The sequence below is a fragment of the Caretta caretta genome, chromosome 10 (genome assembly GCF_965140235.1).
Source record: "Caretta caretta isolate rCarCar2 chromosome 10, rCarCar1.hap1, whole genome shotgun sequence".
NCBI lineage: Eukaryota > Metazoa > Chordata > Testudines > Cheloniidae > Caretta > Caretta caretta.
The window spans coordinates 67,766,592-67,781,027 of NC_134215.1; the positions used below are offsets into that span (position 1 = coordinate 67,766,592).

The 14,436-nt window shown below is 40.2% G+C and overlaps 1 protein-coding gene across 4 annotated transcripts in view; it reads left to right on the forward strand.

The window, feature by feature from the left end:
- Positions 1–14,436, forward strand: part of ADAMTSL3 (ADAMTS like 3) — a 279,815-nt gene that overhangs the window by 201,305 nt on the left and 64,074 nt on the right. For all 4 annotated transcript variants that reach the window (XM_075133138.1, XM_048867324.2, XM_048867323.2 and 1 more), the window contains exons 11-15: positions 1,476–1,614; positions 3,550–3,600; positions 7,434–7,638; positions 8,962–9,109; positions 11,712–11,796. In XM_075133138.1, the coding sequence (XP_074989239.1) occupies positions 1,476–1,614; positions 3,550–3,600; positions 7,434–7,638; positions 8,962–9,109; positions 11,712–11,796 (628 nt within the window). The remainder of the gene's footprint in view (positions 1–1,475; positions 1,615–3,549; positions 3,601–7,433; positions 7,639–8,961; positions 9,110–11,711; positions 11,797–14,436) is intronic.

Genomic DNA, 14,436 nt, shown 5'->3' on the forward strand with positions numbered 1-14,436 from the left:
TCCTTATTAGGAAATCACACCATCTTTATCAACAAAGCTTGGTGTTCTTGTTGGCAGTCCTGAGAGAAAGGCCAGTAAATAAATGAGCCTGGAGACTAAGCTACACACTGACCCCAGACAGCGGCAGTGTTGAGGGCTGTATGTTACTGGGGAAACTTGCACTGCTACTGCCCAGCCTGAACCTATTATCTTCTCGAAGATTTGGTCTCCAGATGCTGTCTGAGCTCTTTCACCAGCACTAAAATGACTCAGACATTTCAGATAGAAAAAGTTCCACGCAACAAAAAATTAGAATCAGCTGTTCACCAGGATATCATGTCTCAGTTGGATCACTCCACATTCAGTTCTGTAATCTCTGTGTGGGTGAGGGAGAGTCTCGGGAGTGCAGAGAGGAGAGGTGTGGTTGTATTTGTACAAACAAATACAAATAAACAGGAAAGTTTTAAAAACCTGAATTTTCTTTGCAGCTGGTAATTTTTCTTGGTCTGCTGGGTGCTTACAAGAACTGGCACATGCATGCTTAAGGTGCTGGAACTGCTTCGTTTTTCTTTATGATTATCACTCTCATGCATGATGACACTTTGGATCGGCCAAGAGACACATAAGTGAAGCTATTGCTATATGATACTTCAGCATTTTCAGTAGACACAGTTATGTTATTAGTTTATTGACTCTATTTGGATTTTCATTCTTGTGGTTTCATCCTTTTTCTTTTTTAGCACATACCAGAACATCCTTCTTGTCTTCTCTGTTTCAGTGAAAGACAATTCCTGTGAATAAGCTTTTTTTTCTTAGCCAAGAAAGCAACCTAGTGGTTTATTAAACTCAGATCTTTTCTGTTAACCAGTCCTTTTATGCAGATATTTGCACCAAGTAGTTACTTCAGGTTTTCTTTTCTTGGCTCTTTAACTAGGAATGTTCTTGAAAATATTTCTTTGTTTTCTAAAGTTTAACTTAACAATGTCTTTGGACCTCATCTCCAATTCCTCTGGCTTTCTGTTTTAAGTATTTTTCATACCACACATGACCACCTAATACACCTCTCAGTAGTGCACTCAGTAAACACTTCTGTGTGGATTTTATAAATGTGGACGTACAACACGGCCATCCAATTGTGCACCTCAAGAAAGTGACCAGTGAGGTGTCCTAGTAGGTGTATAACTGCATCTGTTAAAAATTTGTTATTTTGAGTGTCTTCCTAAAACACTCCCGGAACAAAGGGCCAGACTCTCAGTTGATGTTAATTGATATAGCTTCCTTGACTTCAGTTGCTGACTGAAGATCTGGCCCTATATGTCCGAGTACAGCATTTCCTTATTAAAAAAACCCCCAGCGTTTCCTTATTTAAAAAAAAACCCACAAAAATCACTGCATTTAACTGGATGTATAGTTTAGTATTTGAGAAAAGAAAGCCGTTTGAATTTATCTTCCTTCATCACAAGCATTAGCATGTTCATCTTTTGCTCCCATGTTAGGTTATCAACTTAACTCTGCTGAATGTGTGGATATTCGTTTGAAGCGAGTTGTTCCTGATCACTACTGTCACTACTACCCAGAAAATAAGAAACCAAAGCCTAAACTAAAGGAATGCAACATGGATCCCTGTCCTTCTAGGTTTGTATGACAAATATGCAAGTGGGATGGTATTTTTAGTTACTAAGGAGCAAGTAACCATATTTATTTGACTTTTGACACACTTTGATCTTCAGGACTGCTTAATTTTAATTGTTCAGGACATTAAAGAAAGTCTGGCATTTGCACCAACACGAACAGACTTGTAGCACTTCCTCAATCTTACACAGAGGTGGTTTCAATAGTCCAGTTGTTTTTGTTCGTGGCCTACCTTTGCTGCAGATTTCTTGCTGAGCTCTATGGATATGTCTACCCTGCCATCAGAACAGCACATGTAGAAATATTCAGGCTAGCTTTGGTTGAACTAGCTCACTACACATAGCAGTATGGCTGCTGTGGCACAAACAACAGTATGGACTAGCCCCCCCGAATATGTGCCTATGGTCCCAGGTGAAGTTGTACTCAGATAGCTAGCCTGGGCCGCTGCGGCAACATCACTATTTTTAGCAAGCTACCTTAATCAAAGTTAGCTTGGATGTGTCTACACAGGCTGTACTGGTGCCTCCCGATTGTGGTGTAGACATACCCTATGGCACCAGTGCACACATTTTGTAGGATTATGTGAACATGAGGGACTGTATGTCTGCTTTTGGATTTATCGATGCTGTCATATGTTATTCAGGATTTCCCATTAAAGGCAGGTAGTAGCTCCATTCCTCATTCAGCATGAAGTTTTTGCACGTGGTTTATTCTGGTTTGTCCATCTGTCTGGTATAAAAATTTCATTCGCCATTTTCACTCTACAATTGGTCACATAATATTTAAAGTTTTGGGGGGATATTTTTTAAAGTTACAAGATAGTCAGAAAAAATCAATTCAAATAAAGGTACTTCTGGTGCAAATACCACTGAATATTATTGCCAAATTATAAAGGCTACAGTATACATAAACTGTATTGAATTGCACAGTGGTATTTAAAACTAACTTACTTTTGGATTGTCTGGTGAGGTTTCCTGGCTCTGCTGAAGTATCTTAAAATACTTCACAGTGTCAGGTCCCAGAACCTCACATTAATATGCCATCTGGCTGGACTAGAGTTATATATAAGAAAAGGAGGAAACACTCTGAATGGATTTCATTTCCTATAGCTAACCTGTCCATTTCCTTTAATCCGTGTTAAATATAATCATTGATTGTGACCTCTGCTAAGTATAGATGCACAGACTTTAAAAGTTCTTTTCGAAAATGCTAGTTGATAGAATGGCAAGATTTTAATACAGTATATCAGAAAAAGCTGTGGGAGCACGACAGGTAAAAAAGTAGAAATTATGAGCTCTTGCTATACAGATTTACCCTACAAAGACAGACCAGGGGATGAGGGGAAATAATGTCCTATTTCACTTCTCCTTGCAGACCTGAGGAATAGACCTTCCCTTAACCTCGGAGCCTACTCCTGCTAGGTGCTGAGCAACTTCTGTAATTCAAGTAAGCAGCAGTTGAGGGTGCTGAGCACCTTCCAGGAAGTGCTCAGCACCTCCATAGATTGAACCCTTATCATGCATTTTTTCAGCTGCATGCACCTTCCACGGATCCCTTCATTACAGATTTCTCTGTGGTGTCCATTTCTTTGTTAAGAAATGACTGTGCATCCCGGGGAAGTGGCACAACCTGGGAGGAGTCACACACAGGAGGATTACGTAGAACTGTTTAATGGTCATTCATTGCCTTTTGAGGAGAAATTGCTTTTTCCATTTTTGTGGAATGAATTAAGGAGTTAATAGAGCGTTTCCAGCATCTTCAGAAATGATGGGTACATAATGGGTCAGCTTGTTCCACAGGAAGATCCTGTAGTTGGTCTCACATTTCCTGATCTCATGGTGGGATTTGTTCACTTTTAAATATGATTGTGCATAACATGTAGAGCAAATACCATCTCGGATATGAGAAATAATGATGCCATATTTCTTTTATTGACAGTGATGGATTCAAAGAAATCATGCCCTATGATCACTTCCAGCCTCTTCCTCGGTATGTATGGGGACTAAAACATGTAGGTCAGCATTAGGATGAGATTTCCGTGGGAATTCAAGATTCAAATACAAAGACTCAAATCACTGTATAGTTTAGAACATTATCTACTGTCTTTGCATACTATCGTAGTAGTTGATCTTCCAAGTTATACAGAAGAGAGTAGATCTTGGGCTCAATCCTGCAAACACTGTGCATGTGAGTGACTTGAATGGGACTATTCCTAAGTAAAGCGTTGCAGGATTGGGCCCTCTGTTACTGCAGCAAAAACCTGCTAAGTGCATAACTGTTTAGTGCAGAAGTAATAGTCTGTTAAAATTTCCTCTAAAATTCATGTATTTATTCATTTTTTTCTGTGAAGGTATATTTTGGTTTGATTAATAAAAAATGCGTGCATTCAGTGTAACTATTCATGTAATGTGGCACTCTGGGAATGAATTCTTTGCTTGTTAAAATATATTGCTCTTCTGTTCTTTTTGTTGTTTATTCCTACATGCTGTTTGTTCATATACACACTGCTTTAGTACTTTGCAGATATGGAATTTTCTGTGCTTCTTCATTACCTAAGTGGTTTGAGAGCATTGTTTCACCTGAGATGGTCAGAAAATTAATTTAATGCTCCTCTGAAACGTGCTAGATGTTTTTTTTTATAAAGAACTTAGGGACTTCAATTTAAAAACACTGGGTCAGATCTGCAGCTGGTTTAAATCAGTGTAGTCAGTGGAGGTAAGCAGATTTACACCATCTGAGGATTTGGTCAATTGTTTAATGAAAAGCTAAAATTAAAAATATATTTTTCTGAATATGGTGGGAGAAGAGTGAACTTGCAGACTCACTTGACTGAGTGGAACTCTTTGGATTCCATCAACTGGTGTAAATTATCATAGCTCCATTGACTTGACAATTTACACAGCGGAGGATATGCTGCTCTCTGATGTTTTTTGTCTTTGTCAGATAGGTGGAGATGTTTTCTCCTGTGGCTTAGTACTGGAGTTTTGCAATTATCCTGCTCCTATCTTTTCCCCTTTCCTCTCTTCCTTCTGCTGCCAGACTGCAGATTTCTCTGTGTTGACCTCAACACAATTTCTTTATATCAATGCTTCGTGTTCTGAGTGGCTCAGGAAACCAGTTGAAATTAAGGTTTCGTTTCCCTTCTGTGCTGCACTATGCCTATAGAGTCTGTACAGCACTGTCCATGGTGAAGGAGATCATAAGGAGGGTGAAGTCATGGGCAGCTGCTCTCATTTCAAGCATTAAGAACTGCAGATAAGGGCTCACATCACTCCAGGTCTGTGCCAGCAGACACTGGCCTAGTCCCCATGTGTGAAATCTCACTGGGGGCTGTGTTAGTTTTGTTGGTTTAAAGCAGTCATGATCACCCCATGTACTCAGAGACCAGCGAGCAGCAAGCATACACCCAAAAGTTGGTGGCATTGCTTAAGGAAGGGGCGAGAACAAGGCAGGCTGATTCAATGTATCGCTGCTCTAGCCTTCACTGGGAGCGCTCTTAAAGAGCTTCAGTGGGAGAAGAAAGCTGCCCTTCTCTAACAGAACTAGAAGAGGGTGATGGTGGAAACACCTGGCCACTTTGCACATTCTTGCACCAGCTGGTGAATCTGGCCCAGTCAGGAGCTAAATACTGCAGCAATTCTCACATATATACACTCTGTGCTTGTTGCCTGTAAAGTTGTTGCACATACTCCACATTAATTCTGCTTTTTACCTGTTCAAGTGCTGAGCCCGGCTGTTCACACATAACAGGCATAAAACAAAGTGCTGTAGATACTCTTCACCAAAGCTTTACTGGCTCGCTTTTCTTGAGCAGCAATCACCTCCCATGTAATACAAAGGCCACGTGGAGGGCTGCTTTGCAATCCTGTGGCATTCACCACCATTTTCTCATTCAAATGAGGAAGTTGTGAGAAAGTCACAATGCACACTGCAGGCTCTTGAAAGAGTTCTCTTGCGGCTGGAGCTGTAAACGTCCTACTGAAATATTTCTACAGATGGAGATCTTTGAAATAAACAGAAAAATTTCCCAGGATAAAAATTTTCTTTTAAGGCTTTTGGAATGCCTCCATATATCTCAGACTTGCTGGACTGTTGAGGATCCCTTGACAGTTGTGGGTTCTGGAAAGTGTCTCCTTGACTGCCTGCCCACGACACTTCCCCTCCTCCCCCCAGTAGCCCTGGACCTCACTCCATCTTGAAAATGCTCAAGGGAATATGGGAACTGGAGTGTGTTCGAAACTGATGAGATAAAGAAAAACAACTATAAAACTTTATGCTATAAACACTTCTAAGAGTAGTATTACATCTAGTACAGTCAGCCTTACACATATGAATCCATGAGCTGCTAACTCATTGAACAGCTAATTGCTCTTTAGTTCCTGATATTTTCAAAGAAAATGAGTTGATTTTAACACTGGCCATTTGTTTAGGTAAAACAGTGAAAAGTATAACTGTGACATTTTAAAAGCCTTTTTCTCTGGTAATGTGAAATGAATATTTAGTCAGTCAGCTATATATTGCCTGCTTTTGAGCATATATCCTATGTTTAAAGTTCAAAGGAGGATTTTGTATGTTTAAAATTGACTCTGTGCTATAGTGTTTGAACATGATTGATATGTTTCTTGTAGACAGTTTAATGAATTATTTAAAATAGGAAGTATTCTTGAGTTACCTTCTGTATCGTAGGGAGTAGGTAGTACTTACTGACGTCTGCCTTTGATTTATAGGCTTCTGCTCCATCTACTCTGATATTATGACTTCCTTTACAAAACCTATGTTACTCTTGATGAATTGATTTAGGTGGGATATTTCTGTACTGGCTGAGTCTATCATTCATAAATGATGTAATTTTTTTCACAGTTCTTTTCTGAGCCACTGCAATTGTAATATTTAAAGGTTTTAGACTGGCTATAGTAAAGTCTTCTTACTCACTTCCTGCCTTGATTTGCCAAAGCTAAGATATGACGAGCTTTAAAGACCAGGTGCAGGACCCAACTATTTCCCCAGGTTTCTTTGTGGGGGCAGGTGGATGGGGCAATGAGGGATTGAATAGGGCTGTGTGAGAACCAAAGTAGGAGCCCAGGATTGAGGCCTTGTAGTTTGTAATTGTCAATGATACACTTACGTCAGGAAGATCCTTGAGTATGTCTTCAATATTTATTTACTGTCTTTTGTGAAAGAGTAGATGCCTAAATGTGTGGTTTGTGCTTAGAGTATGAGATAAAGCCACTGAAAATGTATAACTTTACTGTCTTCCCCACTTCTGATGTCACTGCAAGTTTGATCTTCAGTATGTTTATCTCTGGGGCTGTAAGCTTTTCAGAGCAGGGGCTTTTGTTTTTAGACCGCCTCAAGCACATTGTTGGTGCTAACCAAATAATAATGATGAAAAATTACATGTAGCCATGTAAAGTAGTAGCCTAAGTGTGGAACACACTTCATTATGTTGATTCATTCTAGACATTATTCAAATAATCAAATACATTGTATTCCTGCTTTAACTCCTCAAAATGTATACAAGAGAATCAGGTTATTCCAAACACTTCAGGAAATTTACCTGGGCACTTTAGTCCATTTATTTGTGTGTTCATTTTGGCACATAGCAGAAAGAAAGCCTGAAACAAAGGCACAATATGTTTCTGATTCTATATACATTTTTGTACAAATGTCAGAAAATAGACCTGATTCTGCTCCCTTTTGAAGTCAGTGGCAAAATTTTCATTCACATCAGTGGAAATAAGATTGGGTTCAATATTTTGCTATGCTTTATAGATGGCATTATTTTTAATGTATTTGGGGTTTGGTTGTTTTTTTCCCCCTAGATGGGAACATAATCCTTGGACTGCATGTTCTGTTTCCTGTGGAGGTGGAATTCAGAGGAGGAGCTTTGTTTGTGTAGAGGAGACCATACATGGAGAGATACTGCAAGTGGAGGAATGGAAATGCATGTATGCTCCCAAGCCCAAGGTCATGCAAACCTGTAATCTGTTTGATTGTCCTAAGTGGGTAGCTATGGAATGGTCTCAGGTAAACTGAAAAATTATTTGTTCCTAATTTTGAAAGGCAGCCTCTAATTGTATACAGTGATATAATTATGGGCAAAAATAATTGCAGGCACATTTTGTGGCACTGAGCAGTAGATATTTAGCCTACAATTCATGATGTAAGATATCTCTGTGGAATAAAATGCGTGTGCAGGTTTTTGTGCCTTCAGAACTATACTTCAGGACTTTTGTCTCCCACTTCTTGATAGATGTAATCAGGGGTGAAAGTAACTTAAGGGACTTACTAGTATGCAGGGCAGCCGGGGTCCTGAGCAAGGTGGGTGGGTGGCTCAACCAGAAGGGGCGGGGCTGGGGCCAGGGGCTCCTGGCCGCTGCCACCACGCTGGGGCTCTGATGATGATTTAAAGGGCTGGGTGCTCCAGTTGCATTAGCGGCGGCTGGGAGCCCTCAGGCCTTTAAATCACCGCCGGAGCTCCATGATAGTTGTGGCAGTGGTTGGGAGCCCCAGGGCTCTGGTGGCAATTTAAAGGGCCAGGGGCTCTGGCCACTGCTGGGAGCCCTAGGCCCTTTTAAATTGCCAGGCCCTGGGGAAGCTGCCCCCTGCCGGTAGGATCAACTGTGTACCGGCTCTTACTGGTACACCGTACCAGACTGTACCGGCTTACTTTCACCTCTGGATGTAATCCTCCACTGCAGATAATTTGCCAAGAACATGGCTGTTTGGGAATTGAGAGATATCTGTATGGGTGGTTTTCCTAGCATTCTCCTTACCTTTCATTATAGTAACAGGAATACAGAGCCAACATATCTTGGTTCTGCTTATCTGACATGGATAGATAACACTTCTATGTTTCCTGAGTTCATCCAAATAAGATCACTGAAATACAGTTGGAGAAGCATTCTGATGTTTTTTCTGACCCAACTTAAACCAAAAACCACTAAAAATGTTGTGAGAGAGCTTATTCTCAGTAGATTCACAGTTCCATTATAGACTGTAGCTGTTCAGATAAGCTTTGCAGAACCCAGGAAGACATCCCCCCTCACCCCCCCCCCCACATCTTTAGAGGTTTGTCCATTACTAGCCATCACTAATATCCTTTAGTCACTTGGCAATGCAAGATTATATTTAAATAATGTTCATCTGAAATCTGATGGAACAGCTATATAGTTTTCACTTAAGGCCTGATGCCACACCCACTAAAGTCAATGGAAAGACTCCACTTTACTTCAGTGGGCTTTGGGTAAGGACTTAAAGCTTCCAAATTCATATTTATGAATGACATTATTTTTAAAAAATATTTTTAAAAGAATCTGTGGAGTAAGATTATTGTATTGTCTCCTTTAGTGCACGGTGACCTGTGGCCGAGGCTTACGTTACCGAGTGGTATTGTGTATTGACCACCGTGGCCAGCATGTCGGGGGCTGTAATCCACAACTTAAGCTACATATAAAAGAAGAGTGCATTGTGCCAGTACCATGTTGCAAACCAAGAGGTAACTGGAACTTTGTCTGCATGTGTTATTGTTTTGCATTTTTGTTAACAGAAGTAAAGGGTCCGTGGTCACCTCTCCCAAAAGTACCAGAAGCTCAAATTTGCCAGGACTTGTTCCAGTGTTGGTAAAAGGAAGTGTTGTTGCCATTGGTGGTAAGAAAGGTATATGTGTGATATTTTTTGCTGATAACATTGATACCATGTAATGAAAACTACAAGCTCTCTAAATTAAAATACATAACTTAAGTTAAATAGGGGAAAAGTGGGAGCAATACATTAGGTGCCAGGGGATTGCTCAATAACATTTTCAATGGGAAGAGTAATATGTTCGTAGAGCTTATGGTACATATAACCATGGCCCTTGTTCCTCTATATCGACAGCTAGAACTACAGAATTCTGCAGGCAACATGGAAAAACCTTAAATAATGTCCATGCTGATTTCCCTCTCCTCTTCTTTTCCACTTTTTAATTTTTTTAAAATAATCTTTAATGCTTAATGACATGGATTAACAAATGTCCTTTAAAAATTAATTGAGGAATAAAAGGTAGATGAGATGATGTAGGGAAATAAGGGGAAACAAAGAGCAAGAGGTATGAAGTGATATAAAAGTGACATTTCCTATTCCATTCTTATCTCATAAGTACAGTAGATTGGTAGGTAGATAGCTAGGTAGGCTTCTCTGTCTCCTGTCTCAGTCCTGGTCCCTGAACCTTAGGCTTGGAAGGTCTTTTCAGTCTTTTCATATTTATAGGAAAAACTTGTTGGGAATATTCACAACTCAACAGTAAGATTTACATAGTAAAATTAATAGCAAATGTAGTTAAGTGCTATTGAAACCCAATGACTTACCACAGATAAGTTCGTAGAGCAGGATATTTTGAGGTTTTAGGGAGTTCTCCAGGCAAAAAACCATCAAGGGACAAATACAACAGAATTCTCTAAGTCTTGCAGTAAAAATGGTAATGAAAGTATTATGGAACTTCAGGGGACTTGCAAGGAGAAGAACTTGGTATGAATGTGGTGTGTATCTGCACAGTCCAAAAGGAGTTTAGATAAAGTTCTTTGAAGTTTCATTCTTTTCAGTACATGGAGAATATATTGGAAGACTTCAGAGCTTAGACCAGTGTTTCTTAACCTTTTTGTGCTGGCGACTCCCTTTGGATTTAAAAAAAAAAAAAAAAAAAGGTTGTGACCCCCCGCTACCAGAAAAAACTGTGACCCCTTACCTTCAGCCCTATGGGATGTGGGACTCCAGCCTCCACCCTTTGGGCCACAGGGCTTCAGCCCTGCGCAGGGCTGAAACAAGTAAATTAGATTTGTGCGGCCCCAGGAAATTGCCCTGCTTCCTACCCCATTATGCCGGCCCTGCTTGAAACACCCCTTCCTCCCCCACCCCCCCCCAAAAAAAAAAAAAAACAACTTAAGCCCAGTTGAGATACGCTGGTTTAGGCAATCAAGAGAGAAAGTGTTTCACATCCAAGACTCTAGTTTGAATCCAGTCCATCTGTATTATGATTGAAATTTGTTACCCTTTGACAATTCTTCTAACCATATACGGTGAGCTGGCATTGCCATTCTATTACTTCAAGATTTGGGTGTCCACATCACAAAATAACATCATTGCAATTGGCACTAACCAGCTGCACTTTTGGGAAACTCAGAAAAGAAGCCAAAGATTGAATGGATATGGAGATTGAATTACTGGTACCTTCCCACCCACAGAGGTATTCCTGCAGGTCAGGGTTTAGTAACAATGTCATAACAATGTGGTGGAAGTTGTATTACTGAATAAAAGATTTGCAGTGCTGCCTATCTGGTACATTTCTCAAATAGTAAATGAATATTACAAGGCAAACAAAATGTAAAAAGAAAACAGTTTACTTATCTGAATGATAAATTTTACCCTGTAAAGAATTCTAAGATGTTTTATGCTCAAAATTGCAGATTTAGAAATATTGTGGCATTTTGTTTAGTATTGTTGGAATAAGGAAAAGGCTAGGAATAGAAATTGTGGCAAGTCGTATTCAATTTGCCATAAATACTCATTCATTTCCTGTTTAAGTTCTACCTTTCCATAGATAGAGTGACACTGAAGTGAGTAAATAATACAAAATTTGCATTTAAAATGCCAACAATTATTAATAAAACAAAGCAACGCCAAATTTGTTCTTGCTGCAGCTTTCTCCCCTCTTGATGTGAGACCTGCCAAGCAAAATGCTTGTACTTTTGCCCAGGTGCAGACAAATCACATGGAATATTATATAAAAACTTAATGAATAGAGATTAAGGCACCTGACAGTCTCAAAAAGTAACAGCTAATACTTCAACTGTAATATGTGTCACTAGTATTAATTTCCAAAATCACAGTGTGGGATAATAGTAGAAGAAAAAGTGGTTTCAATAGCAGAGATGGACCTGTGGGCAGATTCAGTTCCAAACTTTTCTATAGTTCAGAAGAGGATTTTTGGATCTGGGTATTTTGTTTTGGACCCATCTTTAATCAATGCACTATGTAGACACTAATGTGCTGAAGTGAATAATGCAATATGTATTAAATGCTTCTGAATTTGATGGAATGAATTATGCTTTTTTCCATACCAGAAAAAATTCCTGTAGAAGCTAAACTACCCTGGTTCAAACAAGCACAAGAAATAGAAGAGACCAGAACAGCATCAGAAGAACCAATGTAAGTTCCCCTTTCTGGGTGGAAAAAATGTTGCTTATATATTGTACAAGTCAAGCCTGTTGTCATGCAGATGGATTTGGCATTTGACGCTCTGTGGGACTGGGCTACCTTGTGGGCTTTTATTCCTGGTTTTATATTTTGACTGCCTGGCTTTTGGAACAGCTGTCCTGAGTGGCATAGAATATATGGGCCAGATTGATGGCTCCCTATGCATCAGTGGAGCAGTAGCAAGGGGACCTTAATTTAGCCATGAAAGCTGTTGAGGATTTCCCCAGTGTGGGAGAATCTTCAACTGATGTAAAGCAAGTGTATGCTGCTTTAAGCTAACCATTCCCTCCCTCTCAATAATGTAATCATTGTGTTGGAGATGGAGAGGGGCACATTGCTGGAGAGAGAAATACCCCTATGTCTCCACCCTCAAATATTACACACCATGCTCGTGAATTGAGGGGAGTTAATTATAATAATCTGAGCCATTCAGAAGATGTTGCTTGGGCCACCCACCACTTTGGCCCTGGGGCTGAGAAATAGTTGTGTTCACAGCATGTGCATAACTGACATTCTCTTGAGTCCAGCTCTATTCACACCCCTTTAGTTTAGTTCATATCTGTGATGCAATGAGCATTCATAGAATCACGTGTGTGCAGAATAACTGCGAGTGGTGCTTATCTCCTTCATATATTTTAATTACAGCAGGTGTTTACATGGGTTTCCAAGGCATTCACTGTAATGTGTTGTGTCTGGGCCAAATTCTGCTCTTATTTATAATTATGTAAATCTGAAGTTACTCAGAGGAGCTCAAGATTTACACCACTGTACCTGAGAGCAAGAATATGGGCCCCTGATATTTTATTTTTCTTCTGCTGCTTAGCTATTCTTTATTTTGGCTCATACATATTAACAGATGACAGTAAGAATAATAAAGCATTTGACACCTGCACTGCCCCACAAAGGAAACCTCCTGCCAAACAGGTGTTATTTGCACTATTATGCTAGCTGCCATTGGAAATTTTTCATTGACTGGCACCTATGGCCAAGAGTTGACTATTCGTGAGTAGTTACCCTCCTCTCTAAATTGGTGGCCATGAATGCAGAGGCCACGTCTGAATGTGAACTGTGATTGTTGAGGACAGTAATGCTAGCTGAATGAGCCTCTTCATGTTGAGTGTCTGCATCTGGGAATGGACAGATGTGAAACCTCCTCTAAAGAGGATTCAGCCTGAAAAAATAAAGAAATGCTTCTTTGGCCATCCAAAATCAGGTGTGCTGGTGTATGCTGGTGGGAAGCAAGAACTAATGTACTCTCCAGGCCCTTAGGGTTCTCAGTGATATCCCTACAGAACAAGCAAAGCACAAACTAGTGCAACAGGTCATCCCAGCTTAGCAGTCTGAATGTCTTAAAATGGCAGCAGAACCAGAAACTTTCTAATGTGTTTACTTTTATACAACTACACCAGATACACACTTTATGTGGCTGAATTACTGTACTGATGCCTTTTCTCTCAGGTGTCCCACATTCTGAAAGACACCATGCATGTAATTAGGTTTTCAGTGCATGCCCTGTCACATCTCCTCATTCTCCTGCCTTTGGTCCTCCCTTCTGAACAATCTTTATTCCCACCTTGGAGACCTAACTCCTGCTCACCTTTCAATCATCCTACCCTGCCCCACCTTCAAGGATCTGACTTTACCATTGTCATAGCAAAAATGTCTGGACCTGGGTCCAAAAGGCCCCTTCAGCCACTCATCACTAGTGAGTCCATGACACACCTTTTCTCTACTAATTTTTATGGTGTCCTCAGGTCTTCATACTCTGGGTACTCTGTGCTCCCCTGGGACCCAACTCTACTACCCCAGCCAGTTCCCCCATTCACCTACATAAGTTGCTGCTGTCTTCTCCTATCACCACTAGGATGCTAGACCTGTTCTTTTCCCATTCTTCTGAGGAGGCTGGTAGGTAAGGGGAACTCAAACACCATTAAATAGATCTACAAGTGAAGCTGACCTTGAACAAAAGTAGATGAACTAGAGTAGGCCACTTCCCAGCTAACCTCCTTATTTGAATGAAAATACTGTATGTAGTACTAAGTTGTAACAGTAGAATATGGATTAAAATTCATTACAGTCCTTGAGACTGGCTAATGAGGCCACCATTTTCCAGCAAAATGGAAGGATTCTGCCTTCATTCTCTCTCTCCGCTTGCCCTTCAGGTACATGAACAGTGCTTTGCAATCACAACGATTTGTCACACCACCTTTCTGAATCTTGTATTCTATCTGATCTGGCCTTTTCCAGCTGGAATAAGCTTTTTTGGGGTCAGAGCATAGGGTCTAAAGAAAACTGTAACACACGGTTGTTACTTCCCCCAGAGCAAACAGTAACAATAATTCCCTCCTGCTTGGAGTATGTTTAACTTTGCTTTTGTAGTTTATACGTGACACAGTATGACAACTTCTAGCCCAACTCTGGCTAGCATAGGGTTTACAATTTCCTTGGTACGTTGCCACTTTTAACTTTATTTATTCTTTTGTCATCCGAACTAAAACCGCAACATGAAATCTCAGCTCCTAGTTCATCCTTTTATTACAGCTGTCTTTTGTGCCTTCAGGCGATATTTTAGTTGATAATGAATAAGGGAAT